At 35.5% G+C, this 24,811-nt stretch overlaps 1 protein-coding gene across 1 annotated transcript; it reads right to left on the minus strand.

The window, feature by feature from the left end:
• Window positions 1-16,991: 16,991 nt before the first annotated feature.
• Window positions 16,992-24,485, minus strand: LOC128217406 (E3 ubiquitin-protein ligase TRIM33-like). The gene is made up of 3 exons (XM_052924547.1): window positions 24,339-24,485; window positions 22,333-23,264; window positions 16,992-17,211 (listed from the first exon to the last, which is right to left on the minus strand). Exons 2-3 carry the CDS (start codon window positions 23,255-23,257, stop codon window positions 17,009-17,011), a joined length of 1,128 nt encoding a protein of 375 aa, XP_052780507.1. The 5' UTR covers window positions 23,258-23,264; window positions 24,339-24,485; the 3' UTR covers window positions 16,992-17,008.
• Window positions 24,486-24,811: the final 326 nt, after the last annotated feature.

Here is a 24,811-nt window from a genome sequence, read left to right on the forward strand (position 1 = left end):
ACTTTTTAATCACATTCTGTGATGTCATAAGTTGATCATGTATAGAAGATAACGCGTTTTGAACTTTTCAATCACATTCTGTGATGTCATAAGTTGATCATGTATAGAAGATAACGCGTTTTGAACTTTTTAATCACATTCTGTGATGTCATAAGTTGATCATGTATAGAAGATAACGCGTTTTGAACTTTTCAATCACATTCTGTGATGTCATAAGTTGATCATATATAGAAGATAACGCGTTTTGAACTTTTCAATCACATTCTGTGATGTCATAAGTTGATCATGTATAGAAGATAACGCATATTGAACTTTTCAATCACATTCTGTGATGTCATAAGTTGATCATGTATAGAAGATAACGCATTTTGAACTTTTCAATCACATTCTGTGATGTCATAAGTTGATCATGTATAGAAGATAACGCGTTTTGAACTTTTCAATCACATTCTGTGATGTCATAAGTTGATCATGTATAGAAGATAACGCATATTGAACTTTTCAATCACATTCTGTGATGTCATAAGTTGATCATGTATAGAAGATAACGCGTTTTGAACTTTTTAATCACATTCTGTGATGTCATAAGTTGATCATGTATAGAAGATAACGCGTTTTGAACTTTTCAATCACATTCTGTGATGTCATAAGTTGATCATGTATAGAAGATAACGCGTTTTGAACTTTTCAATCACATTCTGTGATGTCATAAGTTGATCATGTATAGAAGATAACGCATATTGAACTTTTCAATCACATTCTGTGATGTCATAAGTTGATCATGTATAGAAGATAACGCATTTTGAACTTTTCAATCACATTCTGTGATGTCATAAGTTGATCGTGTATAGAAGATAACGCGTTTTGAACTTTTCAATCACATTCTGTGATGTCATAAGTTGATCATGTATAGAAGATAACGCATTTTGAACTTTTTAATCACATTCTGTGATGTCATAAGTTGATCATGTATAGAAGATAACGCATATTGAACTTTTTAACCACATTCTGTGATGTCATAAGTTGATCATGTATACAAGATAACGCATTTTGAACTTTTTAATCACATTCTGTGATGTCATAAGTTGATCATGTATACAAGATAACGCATTTTGAACTTTTTAATCACATTCTGTGATGTCATAAGTTGATCATGTATACAAGATAACGCATTTTGAACTTTTTAATCACATTCTGTGATGTCATAAGTTGATCATGTATACAAGATAACGCATTTTGAACTTTTTAATCACCTTCTGTGATGACATAAGTTGATCATGTATACAAGATAACGCGTTTTGAACTTTTTAATCACATTCTGTGATGTCATAAGTTGATCATGTATACAAGATAACGCGTTTTGAACTTTTTAATCACATTCTGTGATGTCATAAGTTGATCATGTATACAAGATAACGCATATTGAACTTTTTAATCACATTCTGTGATGTCATAAGTTGATCATGTATACAAGATAACGCATATTGAACTTTTTAATCACATTCTGTGATGTCATAAGTTGATCATGTATACAAGATAACGCATATTGAACTTTTTAATCACATTCTGTGATGTCATAAGTTGATCATGTATACAAGATAACGCATATTGAACTTTTTAATCACATTCTGTGATGTCATAAGTTGATCATGTATACAAGATAACGCATTTTGAACTTTTTAATCACATTCTGTGATGTCATAAGTTGATCATGTATACAAGATAACGCATATTGAACTTTTCAATCACATTCTGTGATGTCATAAGTTGATCATGTATAGAAGATAACGCATTTTGAACTTTTTAATCACATTCTGTGATGTCATAAGTTGATCATGTATATAATATAACGCATTTTGAACTTTTCAATCACATTCTGTGATGTCATTAGTTGATCATGTATAGAAGATAACGCATTTTGAACTTTTTAATCACATTCTGTGATGTCATAAGTTGATCATGTATAGAAGATAACGCATTTTGAACTTTTTAATCACATTCTGTGATGTCATAAGTTGATCATGTATAGAAGATAACGCATTTTGAACTTTTCAATCACATTCTGTGATGTCATAAGTTGATCATGTATACAAGATAACGCATTTTGAACTTTTTAATCACATTCTGTGATGTCATAAGTTGATCATGTATACAAGATAACGCATATTGAACTTTTTAATCACATTCTGTGATGTCATAAGTTGATCATGTATACAAGATAACGCATTTTGAACTTTTTAATCACATTCTGTGATGTCATAAGTTGATCATGTATACAAGATAACGCATATTGAACTTTTTAATCACATTCTGTGATGTCATAAGTTGATCATGTATAGAAGATAACGCATTTTGAACTTTTTAATCACATTCTGTGATGTCATTAGTTGATCATGTATAGAAGATAACGCATTTTGAACTATTTAATCACCTTCTGTGATGACATAAGTTGATCATGTATAGAAGATAACACATTTTGAACTCAAACATAGATTAATGCCCCTGTTTTCTTATGGTAATGTATTTTTTTTCGGAATATCGGCAATGTTGGAAAATAGTGAAGCTTGGAGACAAGTACGTGTTAGAGTTCGAACTGATTTGCTCAAGTCAAGTCAAGTCAAGTCAAGGTTATTGTCGCACTGACCTTTATTTTAAATACGGCTTATTATTGAATTTGAAAATGTACAATGCCAGAGGTGACTCTTCTTTCTTTCTTCTTTATATATGTATATAAAAAAATATTCTATTTATTCTATTCTATTCTATTCTATTCTATTCTATTATATTCTATTCTAATTATTCTATTATATTCTATCATATTTTAATTATTCTATTCTATTCTATATAAGTCTAATTTGTCCCGTTCTGTCATGTTCTGAAAACATTATAATACGCTGTATGTAATGTTCTGCCTGTTTTACTAAAAAAATGACAATCTTTTGCTGATTTGTATTGTGACGTTTACATTTATATCCCAAATTTGGCATTTTATTTGATTTTTTTCAGCTTGTTTAAAGCGTGTGGTGAATTTTTTCCAGCTCCGCAACAGGGATAAAAGCAGGGAATGCTCCGATATATAACGATCTTATATGAAAAAAACAATTATCCTCTATATCTCTTTTTTAATTGGTGGTGAAAATGACATAAAAAAAATCATTAAGTAAGATATGTGAATTGCACTTTAAGGACAATCTTTCATTATGACCAATATTGCTTAAAAGCGGATAATGCAAAATAAGTTAGTTTAAAAATTAAAAGAACGCACTACAGTAACAAAATGAAGAAGTTTGCAGATGTTGGCTGGTCTGTTGGACCACCGAACCTATCCGGTTATTCATAGAGATTAAAGAGTAAAATAAAAACCATATTTCACTGTTTCAAACAGTAAAATAACATTTTGATGTATTTCACTTTTTTGGAAATTAGCCCGATCTCAATTCCAAATCAAACTTGAGCGCAACACTCTCAAAATAGTTGTAAGAATTTTAGAGTATATAATGTATCTACTTACACAATATGAAGAAATCTGTTTACTGTTTTGTCCAATGCACGTTTTTCGACAGATTTAGGTCGGTGTGGACCGGCTACAAAATGGGTTTTGACTGACAAATATAATTAATGAATAGACAAGCCTTTTGAAACAAAACTAACAACTTCCTGTTTATGACTTCTTTATTGTAATGGAAGGGAACTTACCGTTTAAGCTAAGTAATGTTGTAATTTTGCTTTACTTCCCCTTGATAAATAATAAAAGTACTTTCGTCAAGGTCATATACACAGGTGGCAGTTTACATCTCAACCGATGGACGAGGTCACACACACAGGTGGCATTTTTGCACTTTCAACCGATAATCGAGGTCATGCAAACATGTGGCAGTTTCGCACTTTCACCCTATACGAGGTCATACAAACATGTGGCAGTTTCGCTCTTTCACCCGATACGAGGTCATACAAACATGTGGCAGTTTCGCACTTTCACCCGATGATCGAGGTCATACAGACATGTGACAGTTTTGCACTTTTACCCGATAATCGAGGCCATAAAAACATGTGACAGTTTCGCCTTTTCACCCGATTATCGAGGTGATAAATCATGTGGCAGTTTTGCACTTTCTCCTGATAATCGAGGTCATACAAACATCACTAGCGGATCCAGGGGAGAAATAAATCATAAATTTTGCGCACAATGCACTATTTCTGACTCAAAATTGTTATTTTTATCTTTGGGTTGTACCTGTTTTTCTTCTCTCTCCTTTACTCCATCTCTCATCTCTCTCCTTTGTAAGAATATACAAATATTGGTTGGACTGTAGGGTGGTCGTACGCTTTATTACAAAGTATCTAAACGTGTCTATTTAAACAAGGTTTTAATAAATAAATTTAAGATTAAATTTAACTTGAAAATCAAGTCACCATTTAGGGTAATTGTGATGAATACAATTGCGGTAAAGAATTTTAAGAACTAGTTAGAAAAATTGAAGAGCATAAATCTACTTACAATAAATATGGAAAAATCTGTTTACTGTATTGTCCAATATACGTTTATTCGACAGATTTAGTTCGGTGTAGACCGGCTGTCAGATAATGTGTGTCTGAAAAACAAAACAAAGATCAAAGATAAGCCTTTTGATAACGAAACTAACAACTTCATGTTTATATCTTCCTGATTGTAATGGAAGGGAACTTGCCGTTTAAGTTAAGGATTTTGCTTTATGTCCCCTTGATTACTCTCATCAAGGTCATACAGACAGGTGGCAGTTTGCATCTCACCCGATAAATAAAAGTACTTTATCATAACACAGGTGACAGTTTCGCACCTTCATGAGATGGCAGAGGTGCCATGAACCTATGTGATCCCCCGAATGTTAAAGTCGTACATACCGGGGACTTAACTTTCCGCATTTTAACCCAACGGCCGATGTCATACACACAGGTGGCAGGTTCGAACATTCAACGTATGGCTGAAATCATACACACGAGTGATAATTCCGCACATTAACCCAACGGCGGAGTTCTTGCTTACTTCGCATGGCCAAAGTTTAACACACATGTGGCAGTTACGCGCTTTCATGAGATGGCAGAGGTTACACATACAGGTGGAAGTCCTCACATTCATCAGCTTTTTGAGTTTTTACACAAATGTGACAGTTTAGAACCTTTATCAGATGGTCAAGGTCACAGGTGGTGACAGTTTCGAAAATTCGCGAACCCACACATTCTTGTTTGAAAGATTGATACCACTAGTACACTCTCGTCCGCTTACACCGCTCTTCATATAATCAAATATGCGTGTACTATGTGTATATAAGTGAAACTGCACCGCTATAGGGAATAATTAATTGCCGTATATGTATAATGAATCCGGAATATGTATCCATCATACTAAGTGATTCATGTTTCATGACGATTGGTGACACAATTTTTCCGTTATCTTAATTACTTATTATTACCATAAGTTACAGATAAGATGATGAACTTTTCTTTATTTATGGTCGGGTATATGATAACAAGAAACATTAGCTCCATGATTTATTTTCCGATTTGATATGTCAGCTAAACACATACCAAACGTGGATTAAGTCAATAATGAAATGTGTGTTTATCACATCATATCTGAAAATATTCTGAAAGATAGGGTCAGCTTCTAGTGTTTATCTTCTGGTTTAAACTATGTTTTCCTATCATTTTTTTAGGACTTTACTTCACGTATGTGGGATTGTTCTGACTCGGGTCGGTTAGTACGCCTCCATTTCCGATTTGTGGGTTTATTATTTATCAAAAGGGTAATTTATATTACTATTACCATTTGCACTTCAAGAGAATGTAATCCATTAAATAATATTGAATAACAAGTTTAAATTATTTCCGATACTCTGTGGTTATACAAAGGAAAAGTGCAAATAGTGACAATTTTAGGTTATTACGGTTTAATTCACCTATGGTGATAACTACAATTGATCATGTATTAAACATAACGCGATATACAGTTTAAACTGATCAAATAGTGAAGCGTGGAAACCCGATCTGCTGCAGTTTTAAGTGTTTTGCTTATATTCGCGAGGTCAATGATTTGTATAAGGTCATGGCCGAAATCACATTTATTTTAAATACGGCTTATGATTGAAATTAAGTCCATGTATGAACTGTACACGATCAGTGGTGACTGCTTCTTTCTACCTTCTCCATGTGTTAAAGTGACACTCTTATTCAAAATATATACATGCACATGCATAACAGACAAACATTTTAAGTGATAAACCTTTAACTACTTCCTAAATAATACATTTATGGAAATTATTAAATACTGATAACAAGATTGAAACCGTGTATTAAATAGCTGAAAACGCAAAAATATTAAATGATTGGTGAATGCTAAAAGGTTTACTATAATCTATTATAGTCTCATAAGGTTGAAATACCGTGTTTTTGCTCATTTCTTTCAAATTAAACTCGGTATCCTTCATAAGAACCATTGTTTTCGACATTTATTCATCCTTTTTGGGATATTAAAACAATAACATAAATTCGGGTAAATCTTAATTGGGAGTAAGAGTGCATCTTACTAGATATACTAAATAATATTCTATGCATTTCCATTCTAATTTGTCCCGTTCTGTTATGTTCTAAAACATTATTACGAATAAACTTTTATGCTATTTGTAATGTTATGCCTTTTTTGCTAAGACAATGGCCATCTTTCGCTTTTTGTTTTGTGATTTATACATTTATACACCAAATGTAGCATTTAATTTGATTTTAAGCTGGTTTTAAGCATGCGCTAAATTCTTTTCAGCTATAATATATCAGATATAATAACGATATTACGCTGAAACAAACCATTATCTTCGATATCAATATCTTATTTTTATTTGGTGGTAAAAATGGCATAACTTAATCATTAAGTAAGAAAATGTGAATGCAACTTAAAGCGCCATTACTCATTATGAGCAACATTGGTTAAAAGCGGATAATGCAAAATTAGTTAAGTTTGGAAATAGAAGAAACGCACAATGGTGAGGTAATGTAGAAGCTTGCAGATGTCGGCTGGTTTATTGAACCACCGAACATTTCCAGTTATTCATTGAGATATAAACTGTGAAATAAAATAAAAATATTTTTTTACGGTTTCAAACAGAAAAATGACAGTTTGATATTTTTCACTGTCTTGAAATTAGCCTGATCTCAATTCCAAATAAAACACTTATTTAGCAGATCAAACTCAAAATTAATTATTAAAATGAAGTCAAAGAGGTATACATGCAATGTTTACATTCAAATAATGATATTATCTGTTATAAGTCTGTTTGGTACAGATTCCGGTTTTCCAAAAAAAGAGGTATGCCATTTTTGGCCTACGCTTGGTAAATAATTAACAAAAGGCGATGGAGTTTCAACATTTAAATGTCTTCATAGCTTCATGGTCGATCCGTATTTATCAGAGTTTTGTACGTTAATGAATGCATGATACATGTTTTATATGAACTTAACATAAAAGTGCAAAATAATCATTTCAAAATCAAGGTTAAAATCATGTTAATGGAAAATGCAAGTATGACGAAAAGCGACAGTGTTATAACCTATTCCTTTATTTTATTTGAAGAGAGAAAAAAATGCTTAATAATTTGACTATATAGCATACCTGTTTCGATACTTTAAGTAAAAATAACCGAACAGCTCTACTGGAGCGCATCAAGTGCTTAACAAGCTATTATAAAATAATTTAGTGAGTTTCATGTAAGCCTATCGAACCGTAAGTATCATTTCTCAAGTAAAAACCTAATGTGTTCACCAGCATATCGAAAACCAAAATATTACTATTAGTTACATTTGTATCCCTATTGTTGGTTAAGTCAAGCCAACCCAGAATCAAACAAGCCCAGGGCGGGCTCTAAAAAGGTCAAGCAAAAGCTCGTTCAACCACATTTTGACTACCTTTAACCTTAAAATGACATACAGTAATTACAGACAGAACGTTTCGGGGCCAACTGTGAGTCCATTTTCGGTTATACATTAAGTCTTAGTATACCTGATGTCGAAAGTACTACAGGAGGGCGTTTCGACATCCAGTCTAGGTATAACTGATGTCTACAGTACTACAGGATGGCATTTCTACAGCCAGTCTAGGTATACCTGGTGTCAACAGGACTACAGGAGGGCATTTCTACATCCAGTGTTGGTATACCTGATGTTTACAGTACTACAGGGGGGCTTTTCTACATCCAGTCTAGGTATACCTGTTGTCGACAGCACTACAGTAGGGCGTTTCAACATCCAGTCTAGGTATACCTGATGTCAACAGTACTACAAGAGGGCTTTTCTACATCCAGTCAATATATACCTGATGTCGACAGTACTAGAGGAGGGCATATCTACATCCAGTCTAGGTATACCTGATGTCAACCGTACTACAGGAGGGCGTTCGTACATCCAGTCTAGGTTTAGCTGATGTCAACAGTACTACATGAGGGCATGTCACATCCAGTCTATGTATACTTGATGTCGACAGTACTACATGAGGACGTTTCTACATCCATTCTAGGTATACCTGATCTCAACAGTACTACAGGAGGTCTCTGCTACATCTAGTGTAAAGTCCAGAGTGGGTCCTTTGTTCAAAATCATATCCCTTGATTCTCAAAGTGTACCAAGTATCAAAGTTTTAACCCGATGTGCTCATTTCCCTCCCCAAATATGACCAGACTACATCAAAAAGACCCTTTTAACAACTTCATAGTTTTATGGTTGATCCGTATTGAAATGGGTTTGTAAGTCAAAGGTCAAGATCCATTTTCGGTCTTTTTGAAACATAGAATTTGAGTACAAGTCATTTAAGAAAGAATTAAACAGTATATAATTATCTACTTACATAGTATGAAGAAATCAGTTAATTGTATTGTCCAATGCCAGAAAATTGTCTGAAAATTAGAACTTCAGTCGTAAAAAGACAACCCTTTTGAAACGACTTGTTTATAACGTCCTGATTATGATGACAGGGGACCTACAGTTGGAGCCAAGTAATGTTATTCGCTTGCTTAACTTCACCTTGATAAAATATTAAACCTTCAAACAAGTACGAATCATACACACAGGTAGCGTTTAAAGTTAATTTTGGTACTGTGTAAAGGGCATTTTTTAACTATTGGAGACTAGGAGAATTAAAGTGGAGCATTGCGCAACTGTTTCTAGTTTTCAGGTCCCTACAGCCGTGGGGTTTCTAATTTGCCTTTTTTTATAAACCTGGATCATTGCGATACAGACGGATCAAGGTCAATGGTTAGATTCCCCGTGTTCAAACATACCATATATAAGGACTGTGGGTTTCACGAATATATTGTGTATTTTGGTCAATGAACATTTGTTTACTGGTATTGTTGAAGAAATAACATAGGTGTTGTAGTTTTCCCGAAGGTACGTTCTGTGGTTTTTGATAATTTAACATTGATTATTGAACCATAATAATTATTTCCAATCATTTGATGTTGTCAATTATCATTGTTAATCAAGAGTATATATAACTGATTACCTACTTAGTTTTTGGGACAAGGCAGTCCGAGAAAAGTTTTAATATGTGTTGATTTAAAGAAGCGTGGCTTAGCTAGCTTAGGAATAAACGTTACACCTTAAACCGATAGCCGAGGTCATACCAGGGGCTGGCCAAGAATTTGACGTCTTTGGGGGCGTAACATATGGGGGTAACATTTTGAATTGCACCCCTCCCTCAGAACCAATATTGATCAGGATAAAAGTGTTGATATTGAGTGTAGGGTTATCTCCAAAAAATAGTATCCAATTTCTTGTTCGAAATGGTTCTTTTTGATATATTTTAATAATTGTTTCCACTACATTGTGTATATTGAAATAACAAAGTAAACTTGGACAGTTAAAGTGTTTTGCGCGCGCCGGGAAAAATAACGGGGGATTCTCTCACGCCAGGGCAAGCACTATGATTCATCGACACCTGGGCTATACACATTGATTCACCGAAACCAGGGTAATACACAAGAAACGTTCTGAAACAAGGGCTCTACATAGTGATGGGCTCACACCAGAGCAATCCACAATGATTCACCGACGCCAGGGCAATACAAAGGGGATGCTCCGACGCCAGTGCAATACACTGATTTACCGACACCAGAACAATTCATAGTGGAAAAGCATTCAACTTCATTTCGACAGGATGGAAATAACCTCCCACTTTACTTAAACAGGGTTGAAAAAACCCATCAAAGATCCATGGGATGTTTCGTACGGCTTCCGGCTATTATATGTAACACATAGTAATACTCTTATTCTTATTCTAAAGCTAATTTTATTATTATTATCTAAAACAATAAAGAAACAATAACAAACTCAAACTCAGACAATATCATTCATTTTTTTTATAATAAATCCCTAGAATCGCGCAGCAGGATACCCATATCTGAGATCTTATAGACGGCAGACTGCAAGAAAGATTAAGATCAATGCATATAAGTTGTGAAATATACACGGACATGGGAGAGTGGTAGTCACTTTAAGAAGGCTTAACCGTTTGCGTTTAATGTGAGTGATTTATGTTTCTTGGTCTCTACTTCAACGAAGAGAGCAAACAAATATGTACATTTGATGGTCGTTATGTTGAATGAAAGGATATGAATCCATACTACAAAAGAAGTTACATTCACAAGCCATGTGTTCAAAAATCAAATATAAACCCGATTTAGAGGCAGCTCTTTTTCAAGGATTGTCACCACAATATCTTAAAAGCGAATCAACCAAAGGCAAATGAATTACCAAAAAGAAACACCTGAAGCTGCCCGTGACCAGACGAGGACATATTTGGCTACGTTTTGCATGAACTGGTGTATTCCGTTCTTTTGCGTTTGGTTGGGGTCATATTCTGCCACGTTTCGTATAAATTGTGCATTCTGATATCATGTAATATTATTTCTTCGCCATGAATGACATACCACTATTGATGTTGACACAAACAATTGAAGGGTCCTGCGCTCCACTATATCCGTTACTCTTTAAATCATGCTGGTTAACGTGTAGTTCCAATATTCGACGTCACAGAGCCCAATCACAAATACACCACGTTTGCGGTTTAGATTGAGGCAAAGAGCAAACACATTTTACTCTTTTATAATCTCTTTAAGTATATTTTGAATAAAAGTCATACTTCAAATAAAGACAAACCTTCGATTCTGGAACCTAGGATTTACCTAAATGTTCATTTACAATTTTACTTTCCTTTGAATATTTTCGGGGATCTGTGGTTCGAATTTCATGTGATATTAAAAGTCTTATTTGCACCTGTTGAAACAATTACCAAAACTCTAAATCAATAACTGTGCGAAAGTGTGACCAAACAAACAAATGCATTTTGATAACGTTCATAAGTAAGCAGCAATATCACCAATCACAGGAGTTGAAAATAAAGGGAGTGCGAGTTTGGGCGCAACGTTATGCTCGTCCTACAAAATTATATTGTTAAATTTCGAAGGGGGAGGAATCCTCTAAATGATGCATTATAGTGTACCTTTTAAATTTCAAATTCAATTTTGACTTAGAAGGCTACCTTGTGCAGTTTTAGAGGCTTGCAAACCGGATGCTCCCTCCCCACTCCTTTTTCAGCACAGTCCTCACGGAATAGCTTTAAACCAAAATACAATAATATCAAAAATACCGCTTCATATGCCAAAACCATTTTCTTGATTGAATTGTATGAGAATATTATCAAAATGTGTCAAAGGTGACTTCGTCTCCTTGAGCAGAGACATTCATTTCGTATAGCACAAAAATGTTCTTAAAAGTCACTGTTCATAGAAATTTCAAAATGAATGTTAAAATGAAGTCTCAATTTGATCAATTCATTTTCAAGAACAAAAGCAATCATTAACACGATACATAGACTAGATACTAAATGTACAATATACTCACAAATAAAATGTTTTATATCCTATGCACTTTGTTTTCAACAGATTTAGTTCGATGCGTAATTGAATGCTACTGACAAACGAAACTTCCTTTTTAAAACAGAATGAAGACATAAATGGACTAATCCTTTGGTAAAAGCTACCAATTTTCTGTTTGGTTGAAGGGAATTTATCGTTCATGAGGTGTAATGTTTTTGTAATGATTAACATCCTCTTTATACGCAATTTAATAATATAACATGGTTTATAATTGATTCCACACACACGCACACGCACACACAAGCACACACACACACACACACACGTACGCACGCACGCATGCACGCACACACGCACACACACACACACACACACACACACACATGTATGTTTAGTAGATTTTATATGTTTTAGATGTTTTCTTATACTGATAAAAATGATTTATTGACTAAGGTAAAATCTAGACAAAAATATTTGATTCTGTTTGCTACTTGAATTATGCTAAAACAGAAAAGGACAAAATCTGTGTTTGCATATTCTCTGCATATTATCTGAAGTTGTCTGATAACTGTAAATACTGGTAGAAGTAAAACCAAAGTAAAGTGCGAATGTATAAATGTTTAATGTTGTAATGACCAAACTCTTGAGTAGGAAGTGCCACATGCTACTAGACTTGATTCGATGTTCAGTGCTTCAGAACCTTGAAATATTAAGTTCACTTGCAAACAGAAGTATTTGGCAAATAACAATTATCATTTTGCAGCTTCAACTGAGTAATCTTAGTTTGCAATATATGTATTCGAACAGAATTTAGGCATACACCAAAATGAGTTGTAATAGAATACTTATATTATTCAAGCTTGACAGTTCTTTCCAATATAAAAAAGGTAATGTCAAACCCCTTGTGTTATGTCGTAGACGTCATGTTTATTCTGTAAACACTGATCATGCAGTACATATATCTGGGGTTGCACTACATCGTAACTTGGTAACCGGGTTAATTGTTCATTAATATTGTCAATACACTTATATCATGAATCTTGAGATCTTTTTTAGACAAGTCTTACTCATTTTAATGTTTCGCTTACAAATATATATCTTCTTCCAAATACTTTTAAATAACATAAACAATTTTTGATAAAACATTATTTTGCCACTTGAAGAAAGATAATTTATATATCTGTAATACAATCTCAAGATAAAGTTTTTAAGGTAATGCGAAGTTTTGCATATACGTTTATATATGTAGTAAAGACCACATTCAATGTTTGTTGCGCGATGTTTTGAAAAAATCAACATTGCCTTTCTAGTTTAAACGTTGTTTTCTAATCTGAAATATGTCGTTTTACATGCTGTCCACATACTTTTGCTATAGGGCATCTATATATAGACATCTCAACAATCGGAAGGTGGCAAATACAGGAATGGATCTTGCCTTGAACGAAAACAAATATCTGTTTAGTACTTACGAAATAATGCATTTATGGAAAATATTAATAACTGATAACAATATTATAACTGTGTATTTAATAGCTGAAAACGCACAAACATCAAATGACTGGTAAGTGCTAAAAGAATTACAATGACAACTATATTCGCATTAAGTAGAAATTCCGTGTTTTCTGCACCTTTCTTTCAAATTAAACACAGTGTTCTTCATAAGAACCACGATTTTACATATTTATTAATCCTTTTCAATAAATTAAAACAATTGTATTAATTGTGGTACATTTTATTTTGGAGTAAAAGTGCATCTTTTATTGTATAATATCCACCGAGTAGCATTTGGAAATCCTATAAATATTCCTTCATAATTATATTCACATATTTGAATTTACCAATGACGATATTTACTGGTGACAGGATAACCCTGGACAAACAAATGCATACAACTTTTATTCAATTTTCTCTTAAGTTAGGTTAAGTAGGTAATCCGATTTCAACTTTATATCAATTCAGAAGACTGATACGTTCGAGCATAGATTATTATGCTATTTTTACAAATGATAATTCTTTAAACGAAGTTCTGAGCTAAACCTTCTGCTGTCTGTTGGTGCCTTTTCCGGTTCAGCGACAATGCGTACCTTAATTACATACTAAAAACTAGTAATGCAATTTGTTCATATAAACAACATGAACACTGATGCCAATTGATTTGAGAGCAGCTGCTAAGCCTGCTAACGTCATATATATTAGAAACCCACACCGTATGGTATAATTCAGGTTACATACCACCTACGTTGAACCTAGAGCAAAGCACTTTTCATTAAAAGTTGTGTGTTAAAATGAACTTTATTGGATCAATGTGTGCACAAGACACTTTCACTGATTTACAAACCAGGGCGAGTATGCTTCAACACTATAACTATTGGCGGGATTTCAGCACCGCGAACCGTCTAGGTGATGGGTAATTGTGGTGAGCGTTGTCCGTATTTAATAGCATGAAAAAGCCGAACATGCAATTCAATTCCATTTGGCGGGTATTATATTGCCAAACTGATAGTTATTTATGATTGTTTATTATAGAACGTTTAATGACTGTATGGTGGACCTCAGTTGCGGTTACTGTTTTAAGGATGATGAGGGCACAACATTCAATAACCCTTCCTGCCTACCGATTGGAACGGACAACCCCTGGGTTTCTTGGATTTACAGTGTAGCCAACAAACACTCCCGGGGAGGCTGACCTGGGGTTATGACTACTGTCCACCTCCATCTTCATGGATGCTCACGGTCGGCCTCATTCTGTACCTTGTCATCTTTGCCCAACGTTTGCAGATTTTGAGCTTGTCTTTATGTACCTTAACACATTTGAATCATGTTTTGTGTGTCTAAGTGTACCCTTAATCCAGGTCTGCAGTTGATACCATTGGTGGCAGTTTTGAGCGCTTTCAAGCCTGTTTTTAGATATGTATCTTATCGAAAAAGTATCGCGAATATTAACTAGATAGCCGGTAATTCGCGAACGCTATCTGGTTATCTTACGGCAGCTATATGCTACTACATACTTGTGTTAAAAAGCGTATTGTTATTCTTTAATGTTCAAAAAAATGATCAACAATTGTTGTGCTGTTTTAGGATAAACTATTGTGAATTATGACCATCATTTAATTTGCGTATTCAAGTTTAGCTAAAATGGACGTATGTAATGCCTACGATGCCGGACAAACGCCCGTTTTAATACGCAGGCCGCACAACCAATTTTTATTTTAATGGGACTCGTTCATGGTTGAATGCACTTTTCCGGATTTTATTTTAAATACGAATATGATTATGTCAACTCATCAGAAGTTTAAAACTAAGACAGCTGCACCCCTTTGACAAATGTTAATATATGCTAAAATCAGCAAAAGACTGTAGTGATTGGTTGAATGATATTATCACGTGATACTTTCAATGTATATAAGAAAGGTTAGAATATCCAGAGATTTGCGTATAATTCAAAGTATGAGTCCCAGTGGTCGAATAGTTTATATATCGGTTATATATATATTTTTTGGCTCTACCAGCGTGGGTCTTAGACCAATTTTTATTTTTATTTTAATTATATTTGTTTGCTGCAATTTCGGTATCAAAAAGTAAACTAGTGATGATAAAAGTCATTTCAAATGAATTACTTGGAAACTATTTTGGGTCCATAAATATGAGCGAGTTCCTTTAAATCGTTTATTACATAACATAATTTACACAGTCGTTTGGCATCTAGTATACTTTGATTAATCATTATAATAAGGAAACAAATGGCACATTAGTAAATGTCTGTATAAATAATAGTATCATATTTGTGAAAACAATCACACTTCAATGTTTATAAATTAATCAATCAATGTATGAGGATAGGTACGTGAAATTTCAATATAATCACTTAAGGGTTTTGCATGACTTAGCTATTATCAGTATTGCGGCCCCGGTCGATTATCTATTATCATTTTGAGGGCCGTAGACCGTTCGCTCGTGAATTCATTTTTTGCTTAAAATCAAATTTGGCAACTGTAAAATAATGTCTTAATTCGTTCTCATGCGGAAAGAAGCCATTTTGTGGGTATATTTCAAACACAACCAGCTACTTACACTTCAACTTAAAATACAAATACAAATACTCATTTCTTATAACAGAATATTAAACGACCTGTCACTTTTGAAAACTATTAGAAGCCAACATAATTCAAACGTCAAATTTTCAGTCAAACCTTTCAACGTAGATTTGATTAGAATATATTCAGAATTTATGAACATATTTGTCAGTATTGTGCGATACATTGCATTGCTACAATAAGTTCACACAGGATATATAGATTACATTTACATTTAGATGACGACTTGATAATAACCTGTACTAAGATGAATATTTTCACGAAATTTTCAAATTAAGGTCTATTGCGATGACTGCAAGTGACAAACACCATATTTTTCTGTGAACAGTAAGCCACACTTTTTGGCATATCAAATATAACAGAATTACCATTATTGTATTATTAAAGTACATTTTTAATATTTGAAAACGTTTGAATTTTCACAAAAACATAATTATACAATATTTTAAAATGAATAATTTCAAATGTTACACAACTATGAAGACTTTCACGAAGTTGTCCAATTTAGGTATGCTGCCATTGCAGCATATTACAAACACCATTTTCTTTTGTGGACAGTAAGCCACACTGTACGGCCACTCTATTCCTTCATCCTTTCCAAGCAGTTGGGTTATCCTGCCGGTGTGCGTGTCTGGAGCACTTCTAGTGAGATGCTCAGCTTGGTTATGGTGTTGGTGTACCTGTCTGTGACATATATGACGGGAGTTTGGCTTTCTCTGGTCACTGTCAGATACTCAGGATACACAAACACAGGTTTTCCACTGCTGTCTTTGTCAACACTCGTCTTCACATTTCCCTTCATGTCCATCAACACAATCTTACTTGGGTAGATAAAGGACACTATCAGGTTGTCATCACAGAAATCTATTCCACTACATAGTCCATCTACTTTAACGACATCCTGTAGTGTGACATTTCCCTGAGTAGATACGAACTGTATCTTCTTCATCCAAAGTAGAGTGACGGCTGCCCTGTCCCCGGGCAGGAGACACATATCCCACGGCTGACCTGGAAGTTTCACCTGGGACACCATCTTGTTGGTAGTGTGTCCGAAAGCTTTACTGACCAATTGTTGTAGTCAGCCAGTAGAAGCCTGTCTCCGGACAGAAAGGCCACAACGGTCAGGAAGCAGTTTGTGGTGTCTGCTGCCGTCTTCACTGGAATGCCAGGCAGCTTGCTAAACTGGGACTGGCTTAGGTCTGCACGGCTCTGGTTTAAGGCTGTAATATCGAAATAAAACTTTTAATGAACAACAACTTGTAATTGTATTTATTTTTGTCCGCTTCACTTGTATTTAACATTTAGCAGACTAAGATATGTTCTTAGTAAATGCAGGTATCCTTAGATGTGTTCATGACCTTGATGGATTGTGCATGTATGAAACAATATAAAAAATATAGCATGGGCATATACACAAAGATATATTTGAAGCTTCATAAAAAATATTCTTGGATTGATTTCAAATCTGAACTAAGTAAATTGTATGTACATTATTAATATAATAAACTACAAATGCCGCGCGTTGTGTCTGAAACTTATATCTTAGTTTTGGTGATAAAAATGCTGTTGCTCAATTGATATAAAAAAATCATACTTAAAAGCATATTCCGATTTAGCCTCTATTTTGAACATGAATCTGTATTTAACACCGTTTTTGAATGAAATCAGAAGACTATTACGGTTATTATTTTGCCGTAAAATATATGGTAATTTTTTTTGGTTTTTAATTTTTTGAAACACCCAATAAAACAAAACAAAACCGTTTGTTTACGGTTTCACGCCCTTTCCTACTTATTTCCGCCCCATCAACGATGGAATACAGAGACATTCTTATAATGTAAATAGTATTTTATATATTAACAATCACAGACCGATTCTGCCGCCTATGATGGCCACGATGTAATTCTAACTAATGTTTGTACCATCTTAAAAAATGTGATAATGTAAAATATTTCATTTTCTGTTTGAAACGAACGCATTTTGTATTTATACCAAGACCTGTGCTAGCAACGAAACACAGTAGATGATTAATTTGATTATGAAGAAAACACACAATTGAATCCCCTGAGACGAAATTTTGAATTATCATTTAAACTTAAATTCTTGTAAATATCAAGTCCATGCTTTGTAATAATAGTAAGGCTGATTTGAAAATGATGCCATTTTGTTCTCATTTCCTATATTCACATAAAGCTCAAATCAATACATACACACAGATTTATTTCTGAGTACAAAATGGTAACAATTTCTTAAAGTTAATTTTAGGGCACACACACACACCAACACAAGAAATGCACAAACTCACACTCGTGCACGCACTCACAGGCACAAAAGACACTTATGCACGTACGCACACGTGCACTCACTCAAACATAAACTCAAAGACACATGAAATACATTCATACAAACATACACACTCATGATCACATCGAACATACCCATACACACACACACACACACACACACATACACGCACACACGAAAGTATACGATTGAACCATATGTGGCAGTATCAGTCAGAGAAGTATACGGTGTAGTGATGAAACGATAATCGAGTACAATCGATTAATCGTCGCTGACAATGGTATGTCGGCGACTATCGATAGTGGTTGTCCAAAATCGATGTCGCTAATGCTCCTAACTACGTATTTTTTGTTGTGGTAAATGTCGATTAAATGTCAATTTTTGTTTCCGTAAATGCACCATTCATTTGTAACCACGCCCCCCCCCCAGGTCCGGGAAATAGCGGGGACTTTGACTTTCGGTCCAGCCAAGCCCGGGCAAAGTCTCCGCCCTGCGGGGACAATCTGCAGGTAAAACCCCCGCCAAATGCCCCCGCACCCAAGGGACCCTTGATAAGGCCAATTTTCCGCTAAATATGGTGTGAAGACAAAACCACCGCAGTCACCCAGCACTGCGGGGCCACCTTGAAAGAAAAAAACGGCCCGGCTATCCCCGGTATACCCCCGGACCGGGGGGGGGGGGGCGTGGTTACAATTTACAATTGACTGGTGCATAAATTCTAGATGAAGTTTCTCTCTTACACAAATGCGGTGCATGTAAACACTTTTGCGTAAGAACTCTCCCCAAATTACAAATTGTATTTAATTGTTTATATATTTCATAAAACCTTCTTCAATAACCTGTCTCTATGGTGTAGTGGGTCCGGTCTTACCGGTGATCCCGGCTCGATGCATTCTGTTTTTAAAACCTTTTTAGTATCGTTTGCAATTCATTAATTCACTTTTTTTGTGTAAGTTTTATGAAATTAAGATTTTCTAATGAACTATTCAATATAACAGTTTATTGAATGTTAAGCTGGTTAACAAATATTGAATATGCTTTTACATGGATAATACGCCAATATAACTTACTTGATGGGGTGTGCATCAATTCGCAATTCATGTGCAATTATTAGTATTTGTTGAGTTGTTATGTTTTCGTATAGTTATAAAAGACAGAAAAAGGTTATGGAAATTTACATACTGTTGCAAAAGGCATGACTATAGCATCACACGTACTGATCTCAGGTTTAACCATTTAAATGATCATGATGATATTATGTATAAAGAATGTATTGCTTACTGATATCATGAACTTTCAGTCAGGGAAATATCCAGTGTAAAAACAGGAGGCAGTATCATTCAGAGAAATATATGGTGAAACCAAATGGGGCAATATCAACCAGCAAAAAAAACAGTGTGATCACATGGGATAGAATCACACAGAGAAGTATACGGAGTAACCATAGGGGACAGAATCAGAGAGAAACGTATCCGGTGTAACCACAGGGGAAAGTATCAGTCAGAGAAGTATTCAGTGTAACCATACGGGACAGTTAAAGTCAGAGAGGTAAATGGTGTTAGAGTAGCAGAAAGCATCAAGCTGGGAAAAATATTTTGAAACTAAAGTACGCAGTATAAGCCAGAGAAGTATGCTTAGTAACAATAGGGGGCAGTATCAGTCAGAGAAGACTACCTTGTAACCATAGGGGCAGTATCAGCCAGAGAAGAATATCCTGTAACCATAGTGGACAGTGTCAGTCAGAAAAGTATGCCTGGTAACCATAGGGGCATTAGCAGTCAGAGAAGAATATATTGTAAACATAGAGGACAGTGTTAGTCAGGGAAGTGTTTAATATAGCCTTAGAAGACCATTTAAGTCAGAAAAGGATAAGGTGCAAACATAGGCGAAGGTATCAGTCAGAAAAGTACACAGTATAGCCACAGTATCAGTCAGAGAAGATTACCGTAAAACCACAGGGGATAGTATCTGTCAGGGAACTATACAGTGTTACCACTGGGGAAAGTATCAGTCATAGAAGTATACCGTGTAACCACAGGAGATAGTATCAGTCAGGGAAGTATACGGTGTATCCACAAGAGATAGTATCAGTCGGAGAAGAATACCGTGTAAACTAAGGAGATTGTATCAGTCAAAGAATTTCACGGTGTTACCACAGGAGATAGTACAAGGTGTAACCATAGGTGACAGAATTGGTCAGAGAAGGAAATAGTGTAACCATAGGGTGCTGATCAGTCAGAGATGTATACGTGTAATCACAATGGACAGTATAAATCAGAGAAGTATACGGTGTAACAACAGGAGATACATTCAGTCAAATAGGTATAAGATTACGGTGTAATCACTGGAGACAGTATCAGTCAGAGGAGTATCTATATAGGTGTAACCACAGGTGATAGTATAAGACAGAGAAGAATACGGTGTAACCACAAAAGATAGTTTAAGTCAGAGAAGTATATAAAGTAACCATAGGGAGCAGTATCAGTGAGAGATTTATACGGTGCTACTAAAGGGAGCAGTGTCAGCCCGAGAAGTATGCGGTGAAAGCACTGGATATAGTATCAGTCAGAGAAGTGGTATAATGCATCCAAACGGGGCAGTATCAGTCAGAGAAAAATATGGTGTAACCACAGGTTATAGTGTCAGTCAGAGAAGTATACTTGTAGTCACAGGGGTCAGCATCAGTCAGAGAAGTAAACGTTGTAACCACATGAGAAGGTATCAGTCGGAGATGAATACGGTGTAACTAGAGGGGGCGAGTCAGCCAGAGAAGTATACAGTTTAACCAAAGGAGATAAGTAGTATAATGTAACCATAGGGGCAGTATCAGTCAGAGAAGTATATGTTGTAACCATAGGGGAAATATCATTCAGAGACACGAACAGTTTAACCATAGGGGGAAGTACCCATCAGTGATAAAGGTATACTGTGTACCCGTAAACCATAGGGGACAGTGTCAGCGAAAGAAGTATACAGTGTAACCACAGGGGGCAGTATCAGCTACAGAAATAGACTTTGAAGTCCTATGGCGCTGTATCAGTCTGAGGAGAATACAGTTTCATCATTGGGGGGGGGGGGGCAGTAACTGTCAGAGGAGTAAACAGTGTAACCATAGGGGGCGGTATCAACATTAGAAGTATACGATTTAACCATAGGGGGTGTACAGTGAGGTTTTAAAGCATTAATATATAATAAATGCATTTATGACAATAATGGGATACAAACAAATATCTAAAAGCGCTGATATAACCATAGGGGGTGTACAGTGAGGTTTTAAGGCATTAATAAATAAAAAAATGCATTTATGACAAGAATGGGATACAAACAAATATCAAAAAGCGCCGATATGTTTATAATAACATAATTAATATATTTAACAATATCTTACTGAAACTGCCGCCTATGCTAGTAATAATATAATACAGAGACCTTTTAATAATTGATATATACATATATATATATGAAATCATCTCTGACAGATGCCGCCATATATGATGGCAACGCTGTACCATTAATAAATGTTGATATCATCTTAAAAATAGTCTGAAAAAGTGCGATAAAGTGATTCGATGTTATGTTTAACCCATTTTGAATTCATACCAAGACATACGCTGTGTACTAAACACTGCAGCTTATCAATTTATTATTGAATAGAACACACGGAACACTCACAGGCACAAAACACATCCACATGCACTCACACATGCATGCACAAATGTATACACACACAAACACACACACATACATACAAGCACGCACGCACGCACGCACGCACGCACGCACGAGCGCGCGCGCGCGCAAGCACGCACGCACTTAGACACACACACTCACACGCAGACACGTACGCACACACACTTTCAAGCACACACGCTTTCCGATTGTGGAATAACTTCTGTTGCAAAATGGAAATTAAAGAGGTGCTTATAAATATCTCAAATAACTTGGAAATGGATGGCAATTTAGTAACATGGCGTTAAATATAACATTTACTTCAAACGTGAAATCTAATTGTGATATAACTGCTTTGTGTTGCTTACCTTGCTCCTGGGCTTGTTTCTGCTGGTCTGCCAAATCTGACGCCACCTGGTCCACTATGCCAATTGCTGTGCTTGAAGACAGCAGCTGTTCTGTGGTGGGGTCTCTGCTGAACTTGATGTATGGCACTCTAGTTTTCTCTCTGGTGTCCTTTAGGGCTGATTGTAGACCGACTAACTCCTTGACTGCTTTTGTTCCAGATATGAACAGCTGGTTGTTGTTGACCTCCTGGGCTTTAAGCTCGGCCTTGAGTTTCTCAGTGGCAGCTTTTATGTCTTGGCAAATTGAGTCCAGCTCTTTTAACAGGCTTTGTGATTTCCGTTTTTTCTGCTCAATTTCATTCAGTAACTCTTTTTCCCTCTTATCAAGGTATTGGTTAATTTCATTCCTAAACTTTCGAAGCTCATTGATATTTGTTATGTTTTCGTCGTTAACTGATTTCATGCCCGTATGTATGTCGTTTGAAAGTGTGCCAATGTCATTGACCATCTGGACCATTCCTGCCTTCAGACTGTTATATTCTGCACCCTCCTTATATCGTTTTGCAAGCTGAGAAATCCTTTCAATGTTACATGATCGGTGGGTCCTGTCAGCCAAACATTCCCCACACAGAAGGTCCTCGTGATTGGGACAATAGTATTTTATGAACTCTTCGGCATGGCGTTGACATGTTTCCGTAAAATGCTTGTTCTCACGCTCTGGTAGGAATGAAGAAGGCATGGTACTCTTGTTCTGGATGGCGTGGCTTTTGGTAAACTTCATGTTCCTATGTACTCGGGCACAGTTGGAACACAGGAACTCCTTGCAGACGGTACAGAAGGCATCAGGTGGGATGTTCTTGCCATCGTTCGCACATGGCTGGCAGTAGGTGTGGTCAGAAACCGATCCTGTTAACTCGGGTGCCTTTTTCCCTGAGACTGCATCCATCTTGAGTCTAAAATAATAATTTGATTGTCAAATATACACTAGGTTTACCAACTTCTTAACAATTTACAAGAGCCGATAAAGGAGTTGACGTTCGATGGGTCGTAACAAGGATGTAACATTTTATCATGCGTGCCTCCCTCATAACCAACATTTATTTGAATTAAATTGCTGACAGGGGAGGTGGGGATACTCCCCACAGAAAGTTTTATAATGTTCAAAGCCGCATAAGTGCTTTTTATGCATATCTTATTACTTTCTTGTCCTATATTGAAATAAAAAAGAAACATTTGACAAATTAAGTGGTCATGCGCCAGGTGCTACCCTACCCAGGATTTAATGGTGATTTTTGTCGTCAACCACCACCCCCAAAATTAATTTCTACAAATGACCATGGTTGAAATCCAGTGGAGAAAATGTGCAAACAACTCACAAGAATGCATCATTAATAACTGAAGGTAGCCAAATGTTTGGTTAGAGAGCTCTAAACACTAAAAACATTTATAGCATGTTTGGCGCATATACACATTTATGTATTATCCAAGGTCAAGGTACTAAGTCACAGACCGGGACGAACGTGTATGGCTGAAGGGAGAACATAACAAAAGCTTTGAATGAAAGTTTTAATGCCATAAACGTGCTTTTACGAATTATAGTAAAATAAAACATTGAATAGCATGTGTATTCGCGGTTGGTGGAATTTCCGAATACCACGGAAAACCCGGAAACCCCGTAAATTTTCATAAGTATATACAATAGAGTATTCAAGGTTGTTTGTACGCCGAGGTTTTATATTGCATTGTGTTTTCGTTGGTTGTATGTCGTAATTGTTGAAACTTAAAGGGGTTTCCGGGTTTTAGCTTCACCCTCCTCCAACTTCCCCACCCATTTCCAACCAGCCTCAACCATTCCATACAAGCCACGAAAACACAATGCAGTATCAAACTCCGGCGCACAAACCACCTCGAATACTCTATTGTATAAACTTTACTCTTATATTTTACTGCATTTACGGGGTTTTACGTGGTTTTCGGTAATTCATCCGACACAGTGTGTTCGTTTTTAAATACTAATTTGTACTTACTTTTGTTGACTGTTGAAAGAAAGTCCTTTCCGATAGTAACTTGAATACCTTAAGAACACAACTCAATACTTTCAAGTGTGGCTGCATAACTTAAATAGTTGCATTTTGGATAGAGAGAAGGTGAGTCAACGAATTTTAGGCGTCTTCAAAAACGAAAGTAGTAACTTCCTTGATAAGAAATAATGTAGGTCATCATGGTTGGTGCTAAAATCCGGTACCCGGTACCCGGGTTATGTTGATACCGGGCTGCGTGATCAATAAGATCAGATGATGAAACTCATGGTCCCCTATTTATTGCCGATTAAAGTAATGATTATTCGATAAAATATTATAATTTGACCTCGCGCGTGAAAGAGTTCCTATTTAGTGACGAATCATTTGAAGGGTTTATTTAAATGTCCAATTCTGTGATAAAATAATAACATCTTGAAGATAAACCATTATAACTAAGGGACACTCAAATGTATTCCTTC

Source organism: Mya arenaria, chromosome 14, assembly GCF_026914265.1.
Source record: "Mya arenaria isolate MELC-2E11 chromosome 14, ASM2691426v1".
Lineage (NCBI taxonomy): Eukaryota > Metazoa > Mollusca > Bivalvia > Myida > Myidae > Mya > Mya arenaria.

Excerpts from the sequence above, each read along its gene's own strand:
- LOC128217406 (XM_052924547.1), bottom strand. The coding sequence starts at position 23,257 with ATGGATGCAGTCTCAGGGAAAAAGGCACCCGAGTTAACAGGATCGGTT. Across the intron at positions 17,212-22,332 it reads GAAACAAGCCCAGGAGCAAG|CCTTAAACCAGAGCCGTGCA; the intron begins GTAAGCAACACA and ends TCGATATTACAG.